At 47.6% G+C, this 27,855-nt stretch overlaps 2 protein-coding genes and 1 long non-coding RNA gene across 5 annotated transcripts in view; all 3 read right to left on the bottom strand.

Annotated features, from left to right (window-relative positions):
• Positions 1-27,855, bottom strand: part of CCDC157 (coiled-coil domain containing 157) — a 106,127-nt gene that overhangs the window by 11,146 nt on the left and 67,126 nt on the right. The window lies entirely within an intron of this gene.
• On the bottom strand, positions 2,142-4,178 carry LOC309521182. The gene is made up of 2 exons (XR_014214534.1): positions 2,768-4,178; positions 2,142-2,532 (listed from the first exon to the last, which is right to left on the bottom strand). It is a non-coding gene; the product is annotated as an uncharacterized lncRNA (long non-coding RNA).
• The window catches only part of LOC309521067 (SEC14-like protein 2), a 34,478-nt gene continuing 11,702 nt past the window's right edge, over positions 5,080-27,855 (bottom strand). The window contains exons 2-12 of one of the 2 annotated variants that reach the window (XM_082203347.1): positions 25,824-25,899; positions 18,537-18,580; positions 17,499-17,558; positions 17,178-17,366; positions 15,383-15,478; positions 14,569-14,629; positions 14,372-14,455; positions 9,511-9,617; positions 7,664-7,803; positions 6,596-6,765; positions 5,080-5,266 (exon numbers count right to left, since the gene is read on the bottom strand). In XM_082203347.1, coding sequence (XP_082059473.1) covers positions 5,118-5,266; positions 6,596-6,765; positions 7,664-7,803; positions 9,511-9,617; positions 14,372-14,455; positions 14,569-14,629; positions 15,383-15,478; positions 17,178-17,366; positions 17,499-17,558; positions 18,537-18,580; positions 25,824-25,899 — 1,176 coding nt within the window. In that variant the 3' untranslated portion in view covers positions 5,080-5,117. The remainder of the gene's footprint in view (positions 5,267-6,595; positions 6,766-7,663; positions 7,804-9,510; positions 9,618-14,371; positions 14,456-14,568; positions 14,630-15,382; positions 15,479-17,177; positions 17,367-17,498; positions 17,559-18,536; positions 18,581-25,823; positions 25,900-27,855) is intronic. The other variant, XM_082203348.1, reaches the window with a different exon arrangement.

The raw sequence follows: 27,855 nt of genomic DNA, 5'->3' as shown, positions 1-27,855 counted from the left end.
CCTGCCGCGGGGATTCGAACTGCCGACCTTTCGATCGGCAAGCCCTAGGCACTGAGGCTTTAACCCACAGCGCCACCCGCGTCCAAGTCAAAGAGCAAATACAATTAGGGTCTGCTTCTCCAGCTTGCTGTGACTGCCAACAAACACCCCTTTGCCCCAAACCCACAACCTTTGAAAGGAGGGCAAGGCACTTGCTGCATAGAGAGCCTCCCTCCCTCTGTTAAACCACACTGGGGCAGCCTGCCACTCCTCATGCTGTGAACTGTCGAGCGTGATGACCACCTACATTTTTATGTATATAAGGGAGAAAGTGGAAAAACAACCCATCTTCAGTACAGAGTAGTACTTTTGCCTTTTCAGAAAGAGGAGCACATATTCGGGAAAAATACATTTTCTATAAAATTTGCCATGCTGTGTCATCATCTGAGCATCGACTTCTCAGCTAAAGCAATGCTCTGAACCAGCATTTGACAGCCCATCAGGTGTTTTGAGCTTCCATCAGCTACAATCAGTACACAAAACATTGGGTTAGAGAGTGGCTGATGTTTTCTTACGCTGGCCAAGACTGTTCCCACATCTCACCTACTAGCCTTGTAATGAGAACCTAGAGTTTGTTTCTAACTTCTAGGAATCATTAGCAACTGCTAAGAGAAATGTTATCAGATCTTTGTGCAATACACGACAAACGTGTGTGTGTGTGTGTGTGTGTGTGTGTGTGTGCGCAGATACTAGGGATGATAAGTCCCAAGGGCTTTTGTTTTGTTTTTGAATTGCCTGTTGTGTAATTTGCAAATACGCCTCTCACTAGTTCCTGAAAGCTCATTACTAGGAACGATTATCTATTTTGCTTCCTCTTATTTCTTCATTTTCTTAAGCTGAGTTCTCCATATTTCCACATCCATTTGCATTTTTATTTTCAGCCCTCATGAGAATTCCTCAGCCTTTTAGAGCCTTTTACCACTTTATATACACCTGTTCATATGCAATTTTACCTAATATACACAATTTTGTAAATCCACTCCCCTTCATATTTGTATGGCATTTTCACTAAGAGATACATTTTGCACACTCTGTACCCGTATATATGTATTTTGCACAAGTTACTTGACTGAAGACTTACACTACAAAATCCAGAGAAGTGCAAATTTCAAAGAATGGCTGTGTTTCCATTCTGGAAAATGCAGATTTGGAAGATACACCTTTAAAACATGAACTAAATTGCATTTCTCCCTTCTCCCCTACACATGTGGGCACTGTTCCCCATACTGTACAAGTTAGAGCTTCCTGGTTTTATGTGTTATGGTTTTAGTGCATTTGGGGGGGGGCAGATATAAGTGCTAAGGATACAGGGATCCCTAAATCTGACTCCCAGTTATAAATATATTGGTAGTGACAGGGAAGTAGCTGGGTAGCGAAAACGCAGATGGAAAATGCATTGTCTGGTTGGCAAACTGTGAACCTGCTCAACCGGTTTCTGCACCCTGTGGATCTGCTATGTTTCTATCTGGCTAGTATTTCTGAGTCCAGTGTTAATGTCAGCCAATTTAAACAACAGATTTTTAGTAGTGTCTGCTCAGCTTCCCATCTGGGAGACCAAGCAGTCGCATTGAGGCCATTCCATTCGCTTAGAACAAAGGTCTTTAGTCTCTCCTTAACCCCAACTTCGGCCACCCAACTCAACTGGATTTATTGTATACAGTGGTACCTCTGGTTACACACACTTCAGGTTACATACACTTCAGGTTACAGACTCTGCTAACCCAGAAATAGTGCTTCAGGTTAAGAACTTTGCTTCAGGATAAGAACAGAAATCGGGCTCCGGTGGCGCGGCAACAGCAGGAGGCCCCATTAGCAAAAGTGGTACTTCAGGTTAAGAACAGTTTCAGGTTAAGAACAGACCTACGGAACGAATTAAATACTTAACCTGAGGTACCACTGTACGCCTCTCTCTCCTCCTAAACAAGGACATGGAAATGAGATTGCAGAATGCAGCTGGTCATCAGAACTTGAAACCAATAACTCATACCTGAGCTTGCTTTTTTTTCCTTCCCTCCCCGCTTATTTTTTCTTTTGTTCCATGTATGTATGTTTGCTTGTTTAAGATTGCAAGACAGAAAGTAAGAAGTGCCTTTTTTCAATGATCTGTAAGCCTTGATGGGAGACTTTCCCCCTTCCAGCTGATGAGTGGGATAAAAATTATTTAAATAAACCGGGTAGCAGTTTCTGGACTGTACCACTTTATGCTACATTTAGGGGAGTACACTTTTGAATATTCCACTCTCTGTTTTCTTTTTCAGAAATACATGCCACAAATAGTAACTGAGCACATTGCAATTGATTCAGAGGAGCTCTGTCATGCTCACCCCCCCCCATGTAAGAGCACTTAAAAACCACAAAGACACCTTTCCCCATTGCCTGAAGTTTTGTAGGCCTTCCTTGTAGCCCTTCATATGTTGGACTCCATCTCCCATCAGCCCTAGCAGCCAATGGGGCTAAGAGTTAGGGGTCATGGGAGTTGTGGTCCAGGAACAACTAAAGAAGAGTTGGGATTTGATATCCCGCTTTATCACTACCCTAAGGAGTCTCAAAGCGGCTAACATTCTCCTTTCCCTTTCTCCCCCACAACAAACACTCTGTGAGGTGAGTGGGGCTGAGAGACTTCAGAGAAGTGTGACTGGCCCAAGGTCACCCAGCAGCTGCATGTGGAGGAGCGGAGACACGAACCCGGTTCCCCAGATTACGTGACTACCGCTCTTAACCACTACACCACACTGGCACCAGTTAAGGGAAGGCCTAGAGCAGAAAATTCACAATGCCTCTCTATCAGTTTATATTTTAGCTTCATGTTTCATTTTATCATTTTGATTGCATTGTTTTTAGGGTTTGCGACTATTCCTTAGGCGAGAGAAATAAGTCAACATAGGGAATGATTCCTCAGGAAGTTCTACACTATTGATGATATATTTTGTGGTTTTATATTTTGATTTTGTTCTGTGAACTGCCCTGAGACCTCCGAGTATAGGACAGTATATTATTATTATTATTATTATTATTATTATTATTATTATTATTATTATACCCCACAACCCCAACTGTAACAAATGACTCAAGTGTTGAACATGTGCTTGAGTTTGCTTCTTTTTCTCATCCCTCCTCATCCCCCTTTCCTTTCGTGATGCAACTTGTGCATGGTAAGCTTGCGGAACAGAGATTGTCTCCTTCTTAATCTTTTCTGCAAGGTCCTGTTTTTATTCCCTCCCCCCGCCCCGAAAAACCCTACCATGAACAGACGTAAGCATGCATACCAACTCAGATGTTTATTAACATTTCTCATCTTCAAGGTAACTGAAAAACTAAAATTGAGGCGCGGGAGGGAGAAAAACAAAAGTGCTATGTTTCTGGACACTCTGGCCGAGACTTGGGCTTAGCTGCGAGCCCACAGTGAACGTGTCCATCGGGAAAATTTTATTTCCTTGGGCCTCCGGTTTTCCACACGCTCAAGAATTTTGACAGAGAAGTTCATAAGCAAAGAGATAGGCAGGGAAGAAGTGGCCTCTTCCTAAGCTTTTCCCTCCCTCTCTGAAAATGTGTCGCAGGTACAACTTGAGACCCCCTTGCTGAGCAAAGATCCCACAACCGCCCCCCCCCCAAAACTAACTGAGGTAAGAACCTACCCTGTAAATTGCTTTTTTAAAAAAATGTGCAGGATTTTCAGACATTCAGGACCAGTGCCATGCAGGCAGGTCCAGCTCACCTGTTGCAGGTGCACGGAGCGTAAACGAGGCAGGTGGATTTAAGGCAATCCATTAATAGAAGCAAGCCTTGCGTGGAGAGAGCCACCCCATCTTGCCCCCCAATACATTTTTTTGCTGAAACCTTCCCAGGGTTTGCTGTTCTTGGGAACAGCCATAACGAGGAGAGCGGAAAAGCAGCGCCTTCCAGTACACGGCTGATGGCAGCCGCTTCTGACGGATGAGTCCTGGGCTACGCAGGCCTGGGCTTGAAAGGAAGGACTTTGCACCGGGCTCTGTGCGCTTGTGGAGTTCACTGCAGAGGGCAGTGATGGGCAGTAAGGGGAGGTGGCTTTTTGAGGAAGCAGAGGCTTAAACACATCCACAGAGCAGGCGTGGCTAACCTGCGGCCCTGCAGATGCCGTTGGATTCCCAACACCCACCAGTCCCATCATGGGAGTCAGGGCCCCAGGTTCACTCTAAAACAGCCAGAAAGGGATTTGTTATTTTGGTAAAGGACACACCAGAGCAGGGTCTTTTTGTGGACTACAATTCCCATCATCCCTGACTGCTGGGTCCAGCTGGCTAGGGCTGATGGGAGTTGTAGTCCAAAAAAACCAGCTGGAGACCCAAGTTTGGGAAATCCTGTAGTAGAGAAATGTGGACGTGTTGGGTCAGGGCTGATGGGAGTTGTAGGCCAAAGCATCTGAAGAGCACTCAGTCCAGTCCGGCAAGGTGTCCCAAAAAACTCCCCCCTGCTCTTTCAACCCTATGCCTACTGCAGGGGTGGGGAAATTGTGCTCCGAGGGCTACAGGCAGCCCTCAGCGTAATTTCAGAAGCCACCTGCATGCAACCAGTTCAGACCTCTGGCATGAGCAATCCATTGTGATCCCAGCAGCCTGGTGGGTTGGGGGGGGTGGGGAGAGGAAGAGAAAGAAGCAGTGGGGGGGGGGAAGAGAACGGGTAGCCCTGCCCACCACTGGTCCGTGGTCTGTGACCAATTAGCCTTGAGGAAATGCAGCCCCACGCGAGAAGGAAGGCCCGTCAGTTCTCAGGCGCCATGTAAACACAGAGGCAGGGCTACAGAGCTTGAGAGACAGAAGGCAGCTCTCCTCTGCCTGTTAGCGTTGCCAAATCAATCCCCGCTACCCTAAAAAAACTGCTGGTGGGCAACGTCCCACAGTAGGGACTGGAAGAGACCAACTGGTTTCCGTATCCAATTGCAAAGGTAATCCACCCTAACCGCCCCAAATTAAATTCCCCCACCATCCTTGGGAATGTTCCTTCTACTCCTCTGCCCCATAAAGCCACCCCTCCCAAGGGGAAGAAGCGTTTTTAGGATTTGTGGGGGGGGGGGTTGCGGGTGGAGGGGAGAGAAAGCTCCATCAGGCGTGGTTAATCTTCAGCTCTTTTGTCTGCTCCTCCACCTTCTGGAAGTCGTCTTCCACTTTCTTGTCCGGAAGTAGCACTTCGACCGAGTAACTGATTTTCTTGGCATGGATGTAGCTGTACGTGTTGTCAAACCGCAGGACGTCTGCGTGGGCAGAGAAAAAGGACAGCAAAGTGTCATGTCAGGGCTGCCACTGCCCCTTGCCGAAACTCCCGGGAGCCCAGAGTGCCACCGAGCAAGTACAGTTGTGCCTCGGTCCTCGGACATTTTGGCTCCGAACGCCGCAAACTTGGAAGTGAATGTTCCAGTTTGCAAACGTTCTCTGCAGTGTCTGATGGCTGCAGGAAGCCACACTTTGGTTTCTGAATGTTTTGGAAGTCGAACGGACTTCCAGAATGGATGCCGTTCGACTTCCAAGGTACGACTATACAGTGGTACCTCTGGTTATGTACTTAATTCGTTCCGGAGGTCCATTCTTAACCTGAAACTGTTCTTAACCTGAAGCACCACTTTTGCTAATGGGTCCTCCCACTGCTGCCATGCCGCCAGAGCACGATTTCTGTTCTCATCCTGAAGCAAAGTTCTTAACCCGAGGTATTATTTCTGGGTTAGCGGAGTCTGTAATCTGAAGCGTATGTAACTTGAGGTACGACTGTACTATATATATATATATATATATATATATATATATATATATGCAGGTTTTGGTGTCTTCGGGTGTCTTCCCGTGTAAGAGTCGGGGTGTCTGTGCGACGTTTCGACGAGGTCTCACTCGTCATCTTCAGGCTGGTGCTTTCGGCTTCTAAGAAGCCGAAAGCACCAGCCTGAAGATGACGAGTGAGACCTCGTCGAAACGTCGCACAGACACCCCGACTCTTACACGGGAAGACACCCGAAGACACCAAAACCTGCATTCCTGTACCCATGAAAATCTACGAAAGCATATATATATACACACACGGCTTGGCTCCCAAACAAATTGGCTCCCAAACACCACAAACCTGGAAGTGAGTGTTCCAGTTTGCGAACGTTTTTTGGAAGCCAAACGTCCGATATGGCTTCCGCAGCTTCCAATTGGCTGCAGGAAGCTCCTGCAGCCAATCAGAAGCCGCGCCCTGGTTTTCGAATGGTTTCAGGAGTCGAACGGACTCCCGGAACAGATTAAGTTTGAGAACCAAGGTACCACTGTAATATATTATGTATAATATTATCTGATTCCTACCTTGCAGGGGGTTGGACTAGATAGATCCCTTCCAACTCTACAATTCTATGTAAGTGCATGCTGTACAGAAATGATACACTATTGCATAAGAGCGTTATTACAGCACATGATACCTGCAGGGGGGCGGGTCGGAATTCCCCATGAAATTCTATGCAAAATAAAGTACATCTCTCCAGATGAACTCAAGTCCATTCAGGGAATACTGGAGGGGGGGGGGAGACTGGAAAGTGAGATATCTGGGTACCACTTACAGATCCCTGGATCCGCACAGGTGATCGAGCCGTCTTCAGGCACCATGTGGGCGTTGTAGCGCTGGTTGGGATGCACTTCCTCCATTTCGTTGGCGTGCTGGCGCGCCCCTACTTTGGTCTTCAGGTAGACGCCAAAGCCTATATCGGCCCCGTCCGACATGAACTGCCACCTATAAACAGGGATATCAGAGGAGAGAGGGGAGAAGTGAAGGACGGTTAGGAATTATGAGAAGCATTCATTCCTCCGCATTCTGAAGTGGTACAGTCTGTGCCCCATTTTGCCTGGCGATGCCCCCATCCCCATGTCTAAAGTCCTCCTATGATGTTTGTGCAGAGTGCGTACAGTGGTACTTCAGGTTACATACGCTTCAGGTTACAGACTCCGCTAACCCAGAAATAGTGCTTCAGGTTAAGAACTTTGCTTCAGGATGAGAACAGAAATCGTGCTCCCGTGGCGTGGCAGTAACAGGAGGCCCTATTAGCTAAAGTGGTGCTTCAGGTTAAGAACAGTTTCAGGTTAAGAACGGACCTCTGGAACGAATTAAGTACTTAACCCGAGGTACCACTGTATTGTCCAGCAAAGGTCCCTTGCATCTTTTATTAAAAGCTTACCGCTGAACAATAATGGGATTAACAATGAAATAGCCTGTTTAATGTCGGTTCTCGTTTGGGGAGGTGATGGCTGGGTTAGATTGCTGGACTGGAGTGTGTGTGTGCCCACTCACCCCCTTGCCCAAAGCTGCTGAACTCCAACTCCCATCGGCCCCAGCCAGCATGGCCAATGGCCAGGGATGATGGGAGTTGTAGTTCAGTGTGGTGGAGTGGCCAGAGCGTTCAATTAGGCCCTGGAAGGCCAGAGATCGCATCCCCACCCAGCCACAAAACCCACCAGGTGACCTTAGGCAACAGTCACTTGCTCTGGACCTAACCTACCTGGCAGCATTGTCCTGTGGGTGAAATGGGATGAGAGAACCGCACATCACCCTGAGCTCCTTGGAAGGTGGGCCAGGAAAATATTAAAATAGGTGTGCTGCCAGAATTCCACGGTTTGCTCCTGCCTCGGCTTACCTCAGCACACAGCCCGGGAAGAGGATCTCGTATTCCAGCTGCTGCGAGGAGCCCCGATTCACCATCACCGAATGCTCATACTGCTGCTTCAGCTGGTCCCGTACGTAGTATTTCTTGGGGACTTCTCCACCATAGTTAAGCTGCGCACAAAACCACATCGGTGATGAGACTGAGGCTGCGGCTGCTGAGACAACACCTGCTCAACGCTCCTTCCCTGCTGTTGTCCTCTACACTCCCTATTTCGATGCATCGTGCTCAGAGACTGAAATAGCTGCTTCCCCCTATATTGATATAAGCCTGGTTGCGTGGCAGATGGTGATGTCTTGCATCTAGAAGCCTCCGCCTCAGCGGCCTGGAGCAAAGTCTAAGGCCTTCTTGGATCTGGACAGCCATAGCCCTAGACCTGGCCTATGCTCCAGGAGTAGCCCATGCAGGTGCCCTACAACTCCCAACATCCCTTGATGGCAGCTCCATTAGGGCAAATGGGGCACTGCCCCTCAGCCTGACCTCAGCCAGCTTCCACCTGCATGCCTTAAGTGGGTGCCCTGAATATTGGCTTCTTCTTCTTTAGTGCTGTGCTGGTAGAACTCAGCAAGGAAGAGAAAGATGGGGACAAATCTACTATCAGCTTGCTCCACCTGCCAGTGGCTCTGGCGCCACCTACTGTTCACCTCCTGGGCTTCCACCCTATCGGTCCAAATGGGCACCCACCACCATTGCCGCCCCTCCCCCCAGGAAGAGGGATTGTTAAGCCACTCTGGGAATTGTAGCTCTGGGTGGGGAATAGGGGTCTCCTCAGGATCATAGCTGTCAACGTTTCCCCTTTATTAAGGGAAATTCCCTTATCCTATTCGGAATAGGGGAAAAGTTGACAGCTATGCTCAGGATACTCTCGGTATCCTGAACAAACGACAGCTCCCAAGATTCTTGGGGGGAGCCATGGAAGGGGTGTCATGATGTTTTCAACATATAGTGTGAATGTGGCCCAAGTCTTAATTCTGTAAAAGCCATTTCTACTCGGAGCCAAAGTAATTGGCTCTGAATTGTTAGCTTTCTAGTGGTCTGTCTTAGTAAAAGAGGTACGGCCTAGAAAATCTTGAGGGATTGATAATTAACCTAGCAGTCAAAGAAGCACTCCCGTAAACAAAAAATATTTGCTTGTTATTTAGATGTTGACTGGATTGTAATCAGCTCACACCAAGTTCTCTAGCAAGTGTGTGCAAAGCAGTAACGTGCTTCTGAGAATTTAAAGGTGGGCCACAAGCCTTGGAAACCAGAAGGAGGCAAAGTAAGCATCCCCTCTGCATGGGCAGTCTGGGTCCAGCTCTTTCCAGCTGCTTCCTGTCTTGCAAACTTGTGTCTTGTTCCTCTATATCCAGACTCCAGTCTTTGCTGGACTTTTCAAAGTGTTGGTGCTGACCTTTAAAGCCCTAAACGGCCTCGGTCCAGTATATCTGAAGGAGCATCTCCACCCCCATTGTTCTACCCAGACACTGAGGTCCAGCGCCGAGGGCCTTCTGGTGGTTCCCTCATTGCGAGAAGCCAAGTTACAGGGAACCAGGCAGAGGACCTCCTCGGTAGTGGCACCCGCCCTGTGGAACGCCCTCCCACCAGATGTCAAAGAGAAAAACAACTACCAGACTTTTAGAAGACACCTGAAGGCAGCCCTGTTTAGGGAAGCTTTTAATGTTTAATAGGTTATTGTATTTTAATATTCTGTTGGAAACCGCCCAGAGGGGCTGGGGAAATTTAGGCCACCAAACTTCCCTAGCTGCTGGGGATAGACCCACACCGCATCCTGCCCAAGGGCTAAGGACCCCCGAGTGCTACCTGATGAGTGTCCATACCATAGTCTTGCATTTGGGGTCTCCATCTGGGTCTGTGAGGCTTCCCCCATATTCCGTGGGGATCTGTGAGGGGTCGATGTGCTTTTGCAAAACCTCCTTCCAGTTAGCTGGGAGAAAAGTGAGAGGGTTCGTTTACTGGACAGAAATTGATTTCCAACCGACTCAATACAACCAGCAAGCAATTTGTCTAAGGCAGGGGTCGGCAAAGATTTGTGGCTTGGGGCGGTTCAGAAACGCTATTTCTGGTGCTCCTTCCAGCGCAGAGGAGGCGTGCGCAGCTTCCCACTGGCCGCAGGAGCTTCCTGCAGCCAATAGGAAGCGGGCCAGCGTAGTGGGCCTTAGATTGCCGACCCCTGGTCTAAAGGGATTATGAAAAAGCTGGAGATTAACCAGCAAAGGTCAATATTCTCCAGAGCTGACATTTACTCTTCAAATATCTGAAGGGCTGTCATGTGGGAAATGGAGCAAGTTTGTTTTCTGCTGCTCCAGAGGTTAGGGCCAGAAGTGATGGATTTAAATTACAGTGGTACCTCAGGTTACATACGCTTCAGGTTACAGACTTTTCAGGTTACAGACTCTGCAAACCCAGAAATAGTACCTTGGGTTAAGAACTTTGCTTCAGGATGAGAACAGAAATTGTGTGGCGGCAGCAGGAGGCCCCATTAGCTAAAGTGGTGCTTCAGGTTAAGAACAGTTTCAGGTTAAGAACGGACCTCTGGAACGAATTACGGTAAGTACATAACCAGAGGTACCACTGTACAAGAAAGGAGATTCCAACAGCATCAGTAAGAAATTTCTGGTGGTAAGAACCTTTCAACAGTGGAATGGACTACCTCAGAAAGTGGTGGGCTTTCCCTCACTGGAGGTTTTTAAATAGAGGCTGGAAGGCCGTCTGTCAGGGATTCGTCAGCTGTCACTCCTGCACTGCAGGGGGTTGGACTAGATGAACCTTGGTGTACCATTCAACTCTCCAATTTTATGATTCCTTAATCCAGTCCATTTCTCTTTCATCCCTCCTGCACCCTGCTGTTGAGATTGCAGCGGCTGAACAGGTCAGCAACCTTGCAGTCACTTTTCAGGGAACATTCCTCGGACGCTGGCCCAGGTAGGCCTCTGAGGGCAAACATTAGTCTCACTAACCAGGTAAGCAAAAGTCCCTGGAGTCCACAGTCCGAAAACTCCCAATATTTCCCCCTCCTCCAATCTGCCAGATTTTGTATAAGCCGCTAGCTGTCTGTGTCGTATTCTAGCCTGCATCTCAACACAAAGCCTTGGCAAAATTTGGGGTGCATTTGGGGAATATTGCGTTAGTTACTGTTTTTATTTTAATAATTGATTTGTAAACCAAAAAAAAAAAAAACCCCAAACCCAAATATAACAAGAAAACAAAAAAATTAAACTACAAAGCATCATAGTTTGGAAGGACAAACGTACACAGATTATGAAGTTGTAACGCATACAAATATTCCCTTTATAGAGCTTTATAAAAACAAAAATATTCAACAGTTTTATAAGGGGAAAAAATCAAGTCATATATTTAAAAAACAGCCATTTGAACTCTGCTCATTAGATACTTTTAGCTTTCCTAATTATAACATGGGTGCTTTGGTACGGCTTTCTAATGTTCCTTTTGCATTGTAGTATCTGATGGTAACTGTGGCTTTTAAAATAATATACCGGCAAGTTGTTCAATCACACTTGCGGGAGTCATGTGACACATTGGTGAATGTCAGCACCACTACCCCGACATTTTTCACACACAAATGGGCTTCAGTTCCCCTGTGATCCCCTCAAAAATGGCAGGAAAGAACTGCCCCAAATTGTCATCACTTCCTCCCATGATTTTCCGGCTTAAGGGGTCTGCTAATAAGATTTCCCCCTGAAATCAGATAATGCAGAAACGAGCACTAAAGATGCACTGTACTCCATTGATTTTTTCGCAAATGGCTTTTACGTGGTGAGAAAGCTCAAATATAAGATGAGAACTGCTGTGTGATTTCGGCCTTGGTTGGTTGAGGGGGATACTAACATACTAGAGTTCCCTCCCCCAAATACTTTCTAACCATCCCCCACCTCCAAAACAACAATAAAGCTCTGTGCATGTTTTTATATTTGGTATTGACAATCTATCAGCCCTCCTCTCCCTTAACTAGCACCTGTCAACAGCCATTCCATCAGCTCTGCCAAAACACCAGCTCCATCAGGTACCTCCTACCCAGAAACTGTTTCTATTATTTTTATTTATTAAATTTATATTCCGCCCTTCATCCAAAGATCACAGAGTGGTTCACAACATAAAATACCAGCTGGTCGCTATACAAACAACTGTTTAAGAATTGGTGGCCTGAGTTTGCTTTTTTCCTCTTCCCTCCCCATCCCTTTTCCCTTGTGTGTCGTGGGCGGAGACTGTCTTGTTCTAAGTGATTGGATGTGAGCCACTCCAAGAGCTCCCCCCCCCCCTTTGGCTGAAGAGCGGGCAGCAAATGTCTCTAAATAAATAAAGAGGTGTACACCAAGCTGGTGTCATCCAGATATTTTTGAACCACAGCTCCCAGCCATCCCTGTACCTTTGCAGTGATGGGCCAGAACCGTGGAAGATCGCTGTGCAACCGGGGCAGGGACGCTGCTTGGGTGCATTTGCTGTTTTACATTGCCAGAAGTTAAAAGAAGATAGGGATATGGGAAATTTACTTTTAAAGGGGAAGCTAAAAAAAATATGAGGCAGGTGGTGGGTGAGTGGAATAATTGCTCTGCCTTCCTGTGGCTAACAGCTCTGCTCCCATATATGACTGTGGAGTGGAGTTTTAAACAGCTAAGGGCAGATTTTCTGAATGGATTGATTGATTGATTGATTGATTGATTGATTGATTCATTCATTCGTTCATTCATTTCTGCTGTCCAGAATACAGGGAAGCTTTATGATGTCTGCTGCAGGGTAAAAACAAGGGACTTGGAAAAAGACATACCTAGCCCTAGCCAGGCAGCAGCAGGAGGGGCCTCAGGCAATCTGCTTTAAATTTACTTTCAGCCATACAGAGGAAGGATAGGTCCCAGAGAAAGGAGGAGGAACCTTTTCCTCCCAGCTTGGGACTTCAGGGTGGTGATTTACAGAGCAAGCAACTGTTTCTAAGAAGGGACGTCATGTATGCCTCCAGACAGACACAGAGCCTTGGCTGAAATTCAGAGGAACCAAATTCCCAAACAAATACAGACTAAGCTTGGCTCACATGGGTAAGCACTGGGCAAACGTCCGGCTTTCGGGATCAACTTTGCTTTGCTTTACTAGAGTAGAATTCCCCAGATCCGCGAATAGGAGCCAGGAGCAAACAACACTCAGATTTAGAAGACTCCAAGCACAGGAGTTTTACTTTTGAGCAGTAGAGCTGGGTGCGCACAAATCCATTTCTAGTCTCCCACTTGATTTGTTTCAACAATATATATAATTCTCAGAGACCAAGCTAAGGTGTACTGCTCTGATGAGGAATGGTGGGAGCCTCCCCCTCCCCCTGCTCCTGCCTGGGAGCAGTGGAGCAGTATAGATTTGGAGCAGCGGTTTGCAGAGGGGCATAGTTTTGAAGACAAAAGTTGGGAAGAACTGGGGGGGGGGGTGGACAGCAAAGTGAAGAAGAACCAGAAGAGAGATAGCTAACAGGCTCTCTCTCGCTGGAAGGTGTCCAGCCTATCAGTCCAAGGTCACGTAGAGCAGATAAGGTGGTTGCGAGACCAGGTTGCAAGTGACTAGGGGGGGAAGTGGGTGGAATCCTTAATTGGGAACACCTTCAGTCTGAGAATGGATGCTTTGTTCTTTTGCTGTGTTCATTAAAAGACTCTTTAAATGGTAAGGGACTCTTCGCTTTGTCCTGCTTCTCTACGGCCAAAGGGGGGGGGGTGAAGCTGAGTCCCCAAAGCCTGACAATAATTAGGGTGAGCGTGGGAATTCTTGTTGCTGTTTTCAAACAGCTGGGAGTCACAAATCTTTGTCGATGACCTTCAAGCCATCTAAAGATCAACCAGCAGATCCCAGTTTAGCTTCTTCTTATAGCTGTTGCGGGATGCGGGTGGCGCTGTGGTCTAAACCACTGAGCCTAGGGCTTGCCGATCGGAAGGTCGGCAGTTCAAATCCTGCGACGGGGTGAGCTCCCATTACTCAGTCCCTGCTCCTGCCAACCTAGCAGTTTGAAAGCACGTCAAAGTGCAAGTAGATAAATAGGTACGACTCCAGTGGGAAAGTAAAAGCATTTCTGTGTGCTGCTCTGGTTCGCCAGAAGCGGCTTAGTCATGCTGGCCACATGACCCGGAAGCTGTACGCCGGCTCCCTCGGCCAGTAAAGTGAGATGAGCACCGCAACCCCAGAGTCGTCCGTGACTGGACCCAACGGTCAGGGGTCCCTTTACCTTTATAGCTGTTGTAGGGGAAGGGCTCACGACTCAGTGGCAGAGCATCCGTCTTGCATGCAGAAGGTCCCAGCTTCAATCCCCAAAGGCAGCATCTCCAGCTCGGGCTGGGAGAGACTTCCTGCCTGAAACCCTGGAGAGCTGCTGCCAGTCAGTGCAGACAATACTGAGCTGGATGTACCAATGATCCAAGCCTGTAGAAGGCAGTTTCCTATGTTCCTATGATTTCCATGTGCTGTGTACACTACCAGGAAAGAAATGGGTGATATGCACCCAAGGAGAAAGCTAGCAAGGTATTAAATGCAGAGTCCGAACGGCAGAAGCTTAACACGCTTGTATTTGCTTCACTTGCCACATTTTGGGGGGGCGGGTTTTTTTTGGGGGGGAGGGGGAGTACTCGGCTCTCCCTCTGTTATGGTTCCCATTTCCTAGAAATGTTGAAACCAGCAAAGGCAGATCTTACTCACCTCCTAGGACCACAATCTTCTTGCGAGTATCTTCGCTCAAAAAGTGCTTCACCAGGTTGTAAGCCACGGGGAAGAGCCTGGGAGCTGTAACAGGGGCAAACAAATCGACTGAGTGGCATGTGGTCCCCAGAGATTTCCCATGACGTCCTCAGGATTTAAAGGGTTTTCCCACCCCAAGTTTTGCTTCCAAAGCTCACCTTTTATAACGTAGACTTGTTTAAGGGACTCAGGATAGTTCTCTTCAAACATGGCAAGAAGCTGAAAGGGTAGGGGGGGGGGGAAATGAGTTAGGAAAACATTTCAGAGGTGCTTTACATGCCAAATTATGGAAGCAATTAATGTATCTAGATTCACTAACATTTAAAGGTAAAGGACCCCTGACAGTTAAGTCCAGTCGCAGACGACTCTGGGGTTGTGGCTCTCATCTCGCTTTACTTCCGAGTAATCTGCATTAGTTCTGGGTCGCTGCGGAGTGCAACCCGAACACGCTCAACCTGAAGCGTATTTATCCCGAGGTATGACTGTAATACGATGTGTGAATGTAAATTTTAAAATGGAAAAATCAAATAAAGATACCGTATTTTTTGCTCTATAAGACGCACCAGACCACAAGACGCACCTAGTTTTTGGAGGAGGAAAACAAGAAAAAAAATATTCTGAATCTCAGAAGCCAGAACAGCAAGAGGGATCGCTGTGCAGTAAAAGCAGCAATCCCTCTTGCTGTTCTGGCTTCTGGGATAGCTGCGCAGCCTGCATTCGCTCCATAAGACACACACACATTTCCCCTTACTTTTTAGGAGGGAAAAAGTGAGTCTTATAGAGCAAAAAATACGGTATTTGGGGTGGGGGGGGAGAGATGTGTCTCTAGCATATGACATACTGAAGGTGCCACAAACAATTATGTGGGGAGGGAATTCTTGGGACAAAGATACAGGACTAGAACTGCACCCCAAACAGCAGATACAATCATTCAGAGATGCAATGGGGAGGGGGGTTCCCTGCCATTCTCACCTCAGAATAGGCATCCACAGCTGGCTTCCAGAGATGCTTCAGGCCCAGCCCTTCAAAATCGTAAATCATCATGACTGTTTCAACTCTCCTCCCCAGCTTTAAAGAGAGAGAGAGAGAGAGAGAGAGAGAGAGAGAGAGAGAGAGAGAGAAGACGAAACATGCTTTAGGCAAAAACATCTAAAACCATTCCTCCCCCTGTCTTTTGCCACATTGGTGTCCTCCAGATGTAATCATACAATCTGTTATGTACTGAGTTGAATAGGATCCAAAGGCAGCAGTCTGATTGGTCCTAGAACAATAGGGTACAGAATGCAGCAGTCTGATTGGTCCTAGAACAATAGGATTCAGAATGCAGCAGTCTGATTGGTCCTAGAACAATAGGATTCAGAATGCAGCAGTCTGATTGGTCCACAGGAGCCACCCAATCCAGCTCCAGGTGGAAGTGAATCCGCAACCTGATTGGCCTACAGGTGAATCCCGGAATTAGCCAATCACGTGGGGCCCATTGTGTAAATAATGTATATAAAGCAGACATTCTGGGGGAACTTCCATTCCTCCTCACCACTATGGGATGAATAAAGAGCATGAAATCCACACTCGACTCCGCGTATATTTCAGAATCATAGAATTGTAGAGCCGGAAGGGACCGAACCCCCTGCAGTCATTTTGGACAATGTCTTTAAACTGTCCTGGCTAGGGTGAAATTACAGTCCCAAAACATCCGGGTGGCACCAGGTTGGCAGGACGGTGACTATTCTTTAAATATAGCAGTTGAGATCGGATTCCCCGCCATCCCATGGCCAGAATGTTGGTAGGTGACTGCGCTGAAGAATTCTGCACAAAAAATTCATAGCAAATGTAACAGGCGACCACATGCAGAAGACTACGTTTTGGAGGAGAGCTCTTAAGAACGTTAAGACAAGCCTGCCAGAACTGTGGTTTGTTAAGTGCGCTTAGAGAGGTGTGGGAGCTGTGGTTTGTTACGGGTGCTGAAAGTTGTTAGGACAGACCCCAATATTCCTCCTCACAGAGCTACTATTCCTGGAGTTCCCCACGAAGAGGGAAACCTTGCCAAACACTTCTGGGAATTATAGCTTTGTGAGGGGAAGGGGAAGAAAAAAACATGACTGTTTTAAAGTTGTACCGTGGTGCATTAAAAGTACAGGCAATCTCCGATTTGCGTGGGGGTTGTGTTCCAGGTCATCATGTACAACGGTGGTGCGTCCATAAGCCCACTATGCCCCGTCCTGTTACAACCTCTTTTTCGGCCACTTCCGGGTCACTGTGGTGCAGGCAGGCACACCCTCTAAGCATCCCTATTAATCAGGGACAGACCTGGATTTACAGAAGCCAGAGTCCCAGTTTCTGATTTGACCCCGGGATGTCTCATTTTTCCTTAGGACATCCCTATTTTCATTGGAGAAATGTTGGAGGGTACGGAGTTATGCAACCCCCTGAGCCAAGGAGATAAGGATACGGCCTTTAGAAGACATCTGAAGGCAGCCCTGTAATAGCAAACATGTTTAATATTTTATTATGTTTTTATATATGTTGGAAGCAGGCCAGAGTGGCTGGGCCAACCCAGTCAGATGGGCAGGGTAATAATAATAATAATAATAATAATAATAATAATAATAATAATGAAATTGGATGTTCCTATTTTCATTGGAGAAATATTGGATGTGCATGCGCGGTCACGCATCAATTGGATGCATGTAAAATTGGTTGTTGCCTGTATGACATGAATGTTGCGGACATGAAATCAGGCATTCTAGGCTGGGTACCAAGGCCTTACCTTCTCACTCTGTTCCACACACATCTGACGTAAAATCTCACAATCCTGGAACTTTTTTTTAAGCAAATCTTGTTTCGAAGCCGAGAAGAGGATCCCTTTGGCATCGAGAGGTCCAATGATCTCGTACCAGATGGGGCAGCCTTCCCGGTCGAAACCGCATCTTCCCCCGGCCATATACTTTGTAATGACCTGTGGGGGCCAAGATATAGGCAGGTGAGCAGGCCGAGGGTAAAGAGGCAGCTGGTTATGCGTAAGAGGAAAATCTGGGGAATCTGGGGCAGGATCAGACGTATGGACGAAGCCAATAAATTAGGAACGCACCTCTGGGGCCTTCCACTCTATGATATGATCTGCATCCATGTGCTTCCGGGTTTCAATATGCTGTTTCGGGGGTGGGGGGAAACCAAAAAGAGAAAGCTATTAGTGAAGAAGACAAATGGTGGTCAGACATAGGTCATCTTAGGCCTCTTCCAGACGACTGGGATGCAGTACACATTGCGTGGTGCTGCCCTTGAAGACAATGCAGAAATGGCAGCTGGCCCAAAATGCAGCTGCCAGATTATGGGCTGGCGTTAACCTTAGAGCTCATACATCCGCTGTTCTCAGACAGCAGCACTGGCTGCTGGTTTGTTTTCAGGCCCAATTCAAGGTGTTTATAAAGTCCTAAATTCTTATGGCCCCATTTCCAGAAAGGCCAGCTCCTTCCCTACAGACAGTCCTGGGAGTAAAAATCAGCGCTCAAAAGTTCAGGGGGGTGGCAGCCCAGGAGAGGGCCTTCTCTGTGGCAGCCCCTAAGTTGTTATATGCAAAAGAGGCCACTTTTACAAAGGCCTTTTGGGACCCAATGTACTCTATGATATGTTGGGCCTGCCGGGATGCATTATAACAATCCTCGACCTTCCCCCCCCCCCAACAAAATAAAAAACTGAAAATTCCTGAGGGTCTTGATGGACTACTTAATTATTTTTCTGCCTGTTGTGGACGTGGTGCAACATTTTACTAGGGGCTGCATGATTTTTAATTGTATTTTTATTGGCTTTCTCATATATAGTGCATTTTGCTGTATTACAATTCCAGAGAATGCAAAGAAATAAAATAATATTACGGTATTTTATACAATATCATAAAATACAAGGTAAAGAAACACAAGCATTAAAAATGCAATTAAAAATCAATATGAATATGTAACACAACAGCTGTGCCCTCTCCTGCCTTCAAATCCACAGTCACACTGCAGACTACTTGAATGAAGAGGCACTTAGACCACTGTTTTTGAACCACTGCATTATACAAATTATCAGTGTGAAGTTTATGATTTGCATGCATCTGTTTTGATATTTATAATAATAAGCCTCTTACCTTCCGGAGCATAGCTTCAGACTTCTGCAAGTCAAAACACCGAGCTGCAAAGAAGATCATGAATGGTTAGAGACTAACCTGCAAAACACCTGTGCTAAAAGGTAACAGCATCTATATGCACCCAGCTGTTTTGGTTTGCACCCTATTTGCACCCATTTCCAGATGTGCTTCTATCTGAAGGACAAATGCTTCCAATAAACAAGCAAGGTCGCTGCATTTCAAAAACAGATTCCCCACTGCCATTTGCAGTAAACAAAGATTCGCCCAACTTCAAAGCGACATGCTGAGTGAGCGTCATTTGGCCCCAGAGTCTCCACTGTTATTTATTTCTGCTTTCCTATCACTCCTCCTCACAGCAAACGTGACCATTTCATCTTCAGATATCTTAAGGGCTGTCACATGGAAGATGGAGCAAGTTTGTTTTCTGCAGAACCTGAACTAACAGATTCAAATGACAAGAAAGGAGATTCTGGCTAAACGTTAGGAATGATGCTAAGAGCTGTTTAGCAGTGGAATTCTTCAGCTGCAATTCCTGCATTGCAGAGGGTTGAAAGTCGGCAAACTAAGGCCCGTGGGCCAAATCAGGCCCAACTGCCTTCCGGATCCGGCCTGAGGATGGTCCGGGAATCGCCGCGTGGATTGGCAGCGCGCACGTTCTTTCCCTCTCCCTCCCACGGCGGTGGCGGCGCCTCCTCCCTCCATCCTGGCTTCTCCCCGCCCTGCCTAGAGGAGGAAGGGAGCTGGGCTTTGTTGGTGCCAACAGCGGCAGCGCTCGAGCGGCCGCCATTTTAAGCAGCCCCTCTCCGGAAGCCTATCGTGCACCGCTCATCGTCCCACCGCCACAGCCGCCAGCCCCTGCCACTCGCAAGACACAGGTAAGCAGCCACCGGGGCTCATCCAGTGCTGTAGAGAAGGGAGGGAAGAGTCGTGGGAGGGTGGCTTATAGTCCGGCCCCCCACAAGGTCTGAGGGACAGTGGACCGGCCCCCTGCTGAAAAAGTTTGCTGATCCCTGAACTAGATGAACCTTGAGGTTCATTCCAGCTGTTGTTGTTGTTTAGTCATTTAGTCGTGTCCGACTCTTTGTGATCCCCTGGACCAGAGCACGCCAGGCACTCCTGTGTTCCACTGCCTCCTGCAGTTTGGTCAAACTCATGCTGGTAGCTTCGAGAACACTGTCCAACCATCTCATCCTCTGTCATCCCTTCTCCTTGTGCCCTCCATCTTTCCCAGCATCAGGGTCTTTTCCAGGGAGTATTGGAGCCTCAGCTTCAGGATCTGTCCTTCCAGTGAGCACTCAGGGCTGAATTCCAGCTCTACTGTTCTATAATCATTGATGTTTGCAAAACCATTACAAATCCTGCAGCAGAGGTCACCATTTCACCTCTGACCTTATAAACATCAGCTGTACAATTGCTTGTGGGACAAGCAGGCAGCTGGTCACTATACCTTGCCGCAGGAGCTGGTGCAACCTGTTAATTAGCCCCCAGGGTATCGGCGTCAGCTGGGGAGTGCCTGATCCAGTTTTTATTCTCAGCGGAACATAATCAGGGATTAAGAGGGCGGCTCTTCACATCCAGCGCCTTCAAGGATTAATCACACCTCGACAACATCTCCTTTCAGCAAGTAGGATCACACCCAAGGAATGCTAATGAACCAGAGGGAAGCAGCTTGCATGAACCAAGTTTATTTCGAAGGTCAGGACCCATTTTAGGGAGAGAGAGAAGGGGGGTAGGGGAGGGAGATGTCCTGGTCAGGTCAAGTCAGAGGCTTCCCAGCCAGAGGCAACCCTTTCTGGCAGATTTCAGGTGACGGGCAGAGCACCTGAATCTGATCTATGGACTCTTATCCTTTGGAAGGTTTTCCCTGATTAAAACCAGGCCAAAAGGGCAAGTAGGTCAGGTGGCAAGGCCTGGAACAGGTTCAGAAAAAGGCAGCTAATAATAATAATAATAATAATAATAATAATAATAATAATAATAATAATAATAATAAAAATTTATTTATACCCCACCCATCTGGCTGGGTTTGCCCAGCCACTCTGGGCGGCTTCCAACAAAACACTAAAATACAATAACCTATTAAATATTAAAAGCTTCCCTAAACAGGGCTGCCTTCATATGTCTTCTAAAAGTTTGGTAGTTGTTCTTCTCTTTGATATCTGGTGGGAAGGCGTTCTACAGGGCGGGTGCCACTACCAAGAAGGCCCTCTGCCTGGTTCCCTGTAACTTGGCTTCTCGCAGCGAGGGAACTGTCAGAAGGCCCTCAGAGCTGGACCTCAGTGTCCAGGCAGAACGATGGAGGTAGAGACGCTCCTTCAGGTATACTGGACCGAGACTGATCCAGGAGCTAACCTCTGGAATTTGTTCCCCCAAGAAGTAGTGGTGGCCAACTTGGATGCCTTTAAAGGGGATTCAGGCCAATTCATGGATGAGGAGCAACCTCAGCGGCCACGTTCTGCCTCCACTGTTGGAGGAAGGAAATGCCTCAGAATGACATGGGCCAGGAGTCTGCTTCGCCTGCTGAACAGCAGCCTGAAGGAGGAGAAGGCAGAGTGACCCCAACCGCAGCTGATCAGCTTTCAAGGACACAGAGGAGAAGGTGCTGATGGGAACCAGCTGGCTTCAGCCACCTTAAGCAGAGTTTCCAGCAGCAGTCAGAGGCTGTAAACAATGCTTGTAGTTCCTGGCCCTAGGTAAAGGTAAAGGGACCCCTGACCATTAGGTTCAGTCATGACCGACTCTGGGGTTGCGGCGCTCATCTCGCTTTATTGGCCAAGGGAGCCGGCGTACAGCTTCCGGGTCATGTGGCCAGCATGGCTAAGCCGCTTCTGGCGAACCAGAGCAGCATACGGAAACGCCATTTACCTTCCCGCCAGAGTGGTACCTATTTATCTACTTGCACTTTGATGTGCTTTCAAACTGTTAGGTGGGCAGGAGCAGGGACCGAGCAACGGGAGCTCACCCCGTCATGGGGATTCGAACCGCCGACCTTCTGATCGACAAGTCCTAGGCTCTGTGGTTTAACCCACAGCGCCACCCACGTCCCACCCTACCTTGCTGTTTTCTGCTCATCTTGACCCCACGTGATCATCGGATTCCCTTACCACATGGTTTGCTGTTTGGCTGACCCTAGGACTGGACCTGACTTTGGAGGACATCTCAGAGACACCTTCTGGTTGGCTGGTCTCCCACTCCACTAAGCTCTGCAGGCTGTTGCTCAACAATGAGACTACGAGTTGGCCATTGTGGGAACAGGATGCTGGACCAGATAGGTCTTTGGCCTGATCCAGCAGGGCTCACCCGAGGGCCTTAAACACACATTTTCATTCTCGGGGAGTGAATTGGGTCCCCTGTTGGTGATTTAGTGGGAAGGATCATAGCTCAGCAGTAGTGCATGTAGTGCCTTGGTCCCAGGTTCAATCCCACTTAGGGCTGGAGAGACCCCTGCCTTGAAACCCCAGAGAGCTGCTGCCAGTCTGTGTAGACAATACTGAGCTAGGTGGACCTTTGGTTTGACTTGGCATAAGGCAGCTCCGTACACTCCTAAAAACAGAAGAGTTTGGATTTGATATCCCGCTTTATCACTACCCTAAGGAGTCTCAAAGCAGCTAACATTCTCCTTTCCCTTCCTCCCCCACAACAAACACTCTGTGAGGTGAGTGGGGCTGAGAGACTTCAGAGAAGTGTGACTGGCCCAAGGTCACCCAGCAGCTGCATGTGGAGGAGCGGGAAATCGAACCCGGTTCCCCAGATTACGAGTCTACCGCTCTTAACCACTACACCACACTGGTTCTCAATACTCTTATACATATGTTATTAGCATCACCATTTGAGGAAGGGACACAGCTCAGTGGTATGTTCACAAGGGCATCAGCTGAGAAAGATGGGGAATGGCTTCCGACGCCTAATGGTAGGACCGGCCCCTTGTGTTGCAACATCTCTCCATTGCAGCACAGGCCTAACAGGACTTCAGAGAATATCAGGGGTCAGGCAAAGGAAGATAAGGCTGCGATAACAGCCTGATAATTTGTAATCTCTCACTGGAGAGCCTTATCTTCCTAACAGGCAGAAACTCCAGGGCAGAGTCTCAAGTGGCAGAACTGGTTGAAATAAGAGTCTGGCAGATTTGAAGGAGAAACTCTGATTGTGGGTGTAATTGCACTTACTGTAAAGCTCTTCCCTGCCACGCAGGTCAGCCCTAACCTACCTCACAGCTTTGTTGTGAGGATAAAGTGGGGAGGAGGGGAACCGTGTGTGCCACTTCGAGCTACTTGGAGCAAAGCTGTCCCAGAAACTCCAGCGGGTGCAGAATGCTGCAGCGAGGCTCCTCACGGGGTCTCTGCCATGGGAGCATATTCATCCAGTGCTTTACAAGCTGCACTGGCTCCCGGTGGAGTACAGGGTCAGATTTAAGGTGCTGCTTTTGACCTTTAAAGCCCTTCACGGCCTAGGACCCTCGTACCTACGGGACCGCCTCTCCTGGTATGCCCCACGGAGAGCCTCAAGGTCCATAAATAACAACACCCTAGTGGTCCCAGGCCCTAAGGAAGTTAGATTGGCTTCAACCAGAGCCAGGGCCTTTTCAGCACTGGCCCCAACTTGGTGGAACGCTCTGTCTCATGAGACCAGGGCCCTGAAGGATCTGATTTCTTTCCGCAGGGCCTGTAAGACAGAGTTGTTCCGCCTGGCCTTTGGCTTGGAGCCAATTTGATTCCCTCCCCCCCCCCCATTTTCTTTTTTCTTTTCCTTCTCCTGCAATGAGGCTACATTTTAATATTTTAATGTTCCATTATTTTAATGTTATATTTTATTTTTGTTTTTAAGTTGTAATCATTCATCTTGTTTTTATTATTGCTTGTAAGCCGCCCTGAGCCCGGCCTTGGCTGGGGAGGGCGGGGTATAAATAAAAAATTATTATTATTATTATTATTATTATAATATAATAAAACAGAGACAGCAATGTGGTGAGCCATCATGGGGAAGGAAGGAGAGATTTTAAAAATTATCCAGTTTATTTTGATTATGAGTTGCCTAATAAAAATATGTTCCGCCCATTCCCCAACCTGGCGCCCTCCGGATGTTTTGGACTACGACTCCCATTGCCACTGCCCACTTTGCCAGGCTGGCTGGAGCTGCTGAGAGCTGTAGTCCAACGTCCGGCATTCACCGCATTGACTAGCCTTGCTCTAGAGCGACAGGAAATTTCCTGAAGCAAGTGGAAACATTCCCAAATCAGGTTAACGAAAAAGCCCACAAAACTATCTGCTCCCATCAGCCCCAGTGAGAAGAACAAATGGCCTGGGATGATGGGAGCTGTAGTCTAAAGCATCTGGCGTTGTGCTTCTTATCCAGGAGGGTGTAGGAAGATCTCAGGATGAGGTGAGTATTTTTTTTTTAAAAAATTGTACCACTAGGGACTGCTGCCCCTGTTCACTCCACTCACTAACCCACCTGCTGCTTTGCTAGACTCCCTCCACTCAATTTACCTCACCCACCCTCTCATCTATTCCCCCCCCCAGCTCGATCCAAGGCCCTTTCCCCTTTTAAATGACCGGGGAGCCCCTTCACATTGCCTTGGTAAACCACTGTGTAAAGCGCCCCTGCTCCACCCCGTTCACTCGCTTGCCAGCCTGCCATTCCTCCTGTGGGACTTGGCAGCCGCACAAACTGCATCGTGGCAACAGCCTTACGTTTTTATGTATATAGGCAGATATAAGTAAAAAATAAATAAAAGTCACAAAACTTCAATCCACTGAAAAGTTAAATAAAATAATTAGAGGAGCCAGGCTTAAAGGAGGAGTGTGGGGTTTTTATGTTAGCTAAAAGGGGGCATTATGGAAGTGAGAGCTGGACCATAAAGAAGGCTGATCGCCGAAGAATTGATGCTTTTGAATTATGGTGCTGGAGGAGACTCTTGAGAGTCCCATGGACTGCAAGAAGATCAAACCTCTCCATTCTGAAGGAAATCAGCCCTGAGTGCTCACTGGAAGGACAGATCGTGAAGCTGAGGCTCCAATACTTTGGCCACCTCATGAGAAGAGAGGACTCCCTGGAAAAGACCCTGATGTTGGGAAAGATGGAGGGCACAAGGAGAAGGGGACGACAGAGAATGAGATGGTTGGATGGTGTTCTTGAAGCTACTAGCATGAGTTTGATCAAACTGCGGGAGGCAGTGGAGGACAGAAGTGCCTGGCGTGCTCTGGTCCATGGGGTCACGAAGAGTCGGACACGACTAAACGACTAAACAACAAAAGGGGGCATGGGCTGGAAGAGGTTGAGAAACACTCATATCAGACCCAGAGCATATTAGGTTGGTGTCTCCGTTTAAAAAAGAACAGGGGAATCTGTACCGAGTTTGCGTGACCATGGCTAGCTGCACACGTTAATAAAAATGTTATCTGGATTGAGCACTCAGTCACCTGGGCCCGGCCTTGGAGTTCTGAACAAGATCTGCCTCTTTGTGGACCCGCTGTGTTTAATGCAAAGCCCGTGCCTGGTACGTTCTGGTTTTTGGACTTTACCAAACAGAGAAAGTGCAAGCAAAGGAATATTGGGTGATAAAAAGCACACGACTCTCTCCGTTCATCCCAGTTAGGGAAGATAAGCGCGCGCACACACACACACACACTCTCTCCTCTTGTTCCTGCAATGGCCTGTCTGGTTCTCCATACCAGCTTCCAGGCTGCAGCCAATATTTTTACACTTGGGAGCACTTGCAGGCAAGTCTACAAAAACCACCAAAGAACCAGAGAAAAGGGACTGTAGCTCATGCAGAAGATTCCAGGTTCAATCCCCAGCATCTCCAGGTAGGGCTGGGAGAGAAAGGACCCCTGGATGGTTAAGTCCAGTCAAAGTGACTATTGGGTTGCGGCGCTCATCTCGCTTTCAGGCCGAGAGAGCCAGCGTTTGTCCACAGGCAGCTTTCCAGGTCATGCGGCCAGCATGACTAAACCGCTTCTGGTGCAATGAAACACCATGACAGAAACTAGAGCGCACGGAAATGCCGTTTACCTTCCTGCCACAGTGGTACCTATTTTTCTACTTGCACTGGTGTGCTTTCGAACTGCTAGGTTGGCAGGAGCTGGGACAGAGCAACAAGAGCTCACCCCGTCGCAGGGATTAGAACCACTGACCTTCTGCTTGGCAAGTCCAAGAGGCTCAGTGGTTTAGGCCAAAGGGACACCTGGAATCCTAGAGAGTCACGGCCAGTTGGTGCAGATGTTATTGAGCTAACCACTACATCAAGTGTTTCCTGGCACAAAGCAAACAACCCCCAGGCCTTCTTACCTCGGAGCCATTTCAAGAGATAGTAGTCCTCTGTGACAGGCATCAGAGGAAAGATATCCTGGATGTTCTCACGGAACTGAGGAGAAAAATGAAAAACACAGAGGGTGTGTGTGTAAAGATTTAGGATCCTGTTACAGAGTTTTGCTCTCACACTTTTCTATAATGCTACCTACAATGCTACCCAGAATTTAAGTCCTGTTGAATACTGTGGGACTTATTTCCAAATAAAATAGCCATCTCCACTATACATTTTAAGCAATATCGTACCACTTTAAACAACCATTGGCTTTCCCCGAATCCTAGGAATTATAGTTTGTTAAGGGTGCTGAGAGCTGCAGTTCCTAGAGTGGCTTAACAATCAATCCCACTTCACAGGAAACTCTGGGAATTGTAGTTCCACGAGGGGGGTATTTTTGTTTGTTTGTTTGTTTGTTTGTTTGTTTGTTTGTTTATACCCCGCCTTTCCCCCTAACATGACTCAAGGCAGCTAACAGATAAAAACAAGAATCACTAAAAACATAGAAAACAACAACTATTAAACATTATTAGAATGAAAACTATATACATATATAAAATCAGTTTAAGACACACAAATAATTACAATAATGTTGTAAGTTTGTGGGTGCCAGACACCCCAAGTTCCCGAAACCAGTAGTGTTAGAATTTACCATATTTTTTGCTCCATAAGACGCACTGGACCACAAGACGCACCCAATTTTTGGAGGAGGAAAACAATAAAAAATATATTCTGAATCTCAGAAGCCGGAACAGCAAGAGGGATCGCTGTGCAGTGAAAGCGGCAATCCCTCTTGCTGTTCTGGCTTCTGGGATAGCTGCGCAGCCTGCATTCGCTCCATAAGACGCACACACATTTCCTCTTAATTTTTGGGAGGGAAAAAGTGAGTCTTATAGAGCAAAAAATACAGTAATCAATGTTTGGACTGTTAAAACTGGGTAAACAGACCCAGTGTGTGCTAGACATTGATGATGCTTTAATTAAGCCAAGTGTCAGGTGCGAATTAAGGCAGGCTGACCTATGTTAGGCAATAGCCGAGGGATGTGCTATTAGGGCAGGGGTTGTCAACCTGGTCCCTACCGCCCACTAGTGGGCATTTCAGGATTCTAGGTGGGCGGTAAGGGGTTCTACAACACAAGCTGAATCCTCCTTCCATCAAGCACTGGTGAGCGGTCGGGAAATTTTACCATCAAGAAAGCTGCATTAGTAGGCGGTAGGTATAAAAAAGTTGACTATCCCTGTATTGGGACAACACAATGAATTGGCTGGTGTCTGTTTGGATCCAGGATTGTGCCTATGGAACTGGAAAGACCTTCTTTGAGTGTAACGCTGGGAACCCCTGCATTGTAGACTCAGGTTGTATATACTGTACTTTTCCGTGTATAAGATTTCCTCCTCCCCATTCATAAAATAAAAGTGGGGGTCGTCTTACACATGGGCAGTGCATAGGGACATTTGATTGGTTGGGCAGTGCATAGGACATTTGATTGGTTTCTGCTGTGGTTGTCAGCGGCTATTATGCGTGTTATTGGTTGCTGCGTCAGTGGGTGGTGTTGACTGGCTGATTCTCCGGCAGTTGGATGGGTGATTGGCAGCTTCTGCCGGCAGTGGGACATAGGGGAGGCAGATCTTGTGACACGTGCGGGTGAGCGATTTTCAGCAATCCCCCCTAAAAAAAGCTCAAGAACCTTGGGTAATCCCTCCCCAAAAAAGCTCAACAACTCTGTGCCATCTCCCTCCCATTTTCTTAAATTTGAGTCTTATACACGGGGGCGTCTTATAGATGGAAAAGTACGGTATGTGTGAATAAACCATGGACCATGGACCCGAGGAAATTGCGCCTGGAACCCCTGGAATCTCTCACTGCTCAGGAGATCGGAACTAAAAACAGCATGACATCAGCCCATTAATTAAGAGCAGTCTGTAGAACAAGGAGGTCTTCACAGCAAAGAGGGAGCCAGTCAAGCTTCTCCAGGGAGGGAGTTCCAAAGTCTGGGAGCTGCCACCGAGAAAGCC

This window comes from Podarcis vaucheri (genome assembly GCF_965113315.1).
Source record: "Podarcis vaucheri genome assembly, chromosome: 16".
Lineage (NCBI taxonomy): Eukaryota > Metazoa > Chordata > Lepidosauria > Squamata > Lacertidae > Podarcis > Podarcis vaucheri.
This window is presented reverse-complemented; position numbering and strand designations above follow the sequence as displayed.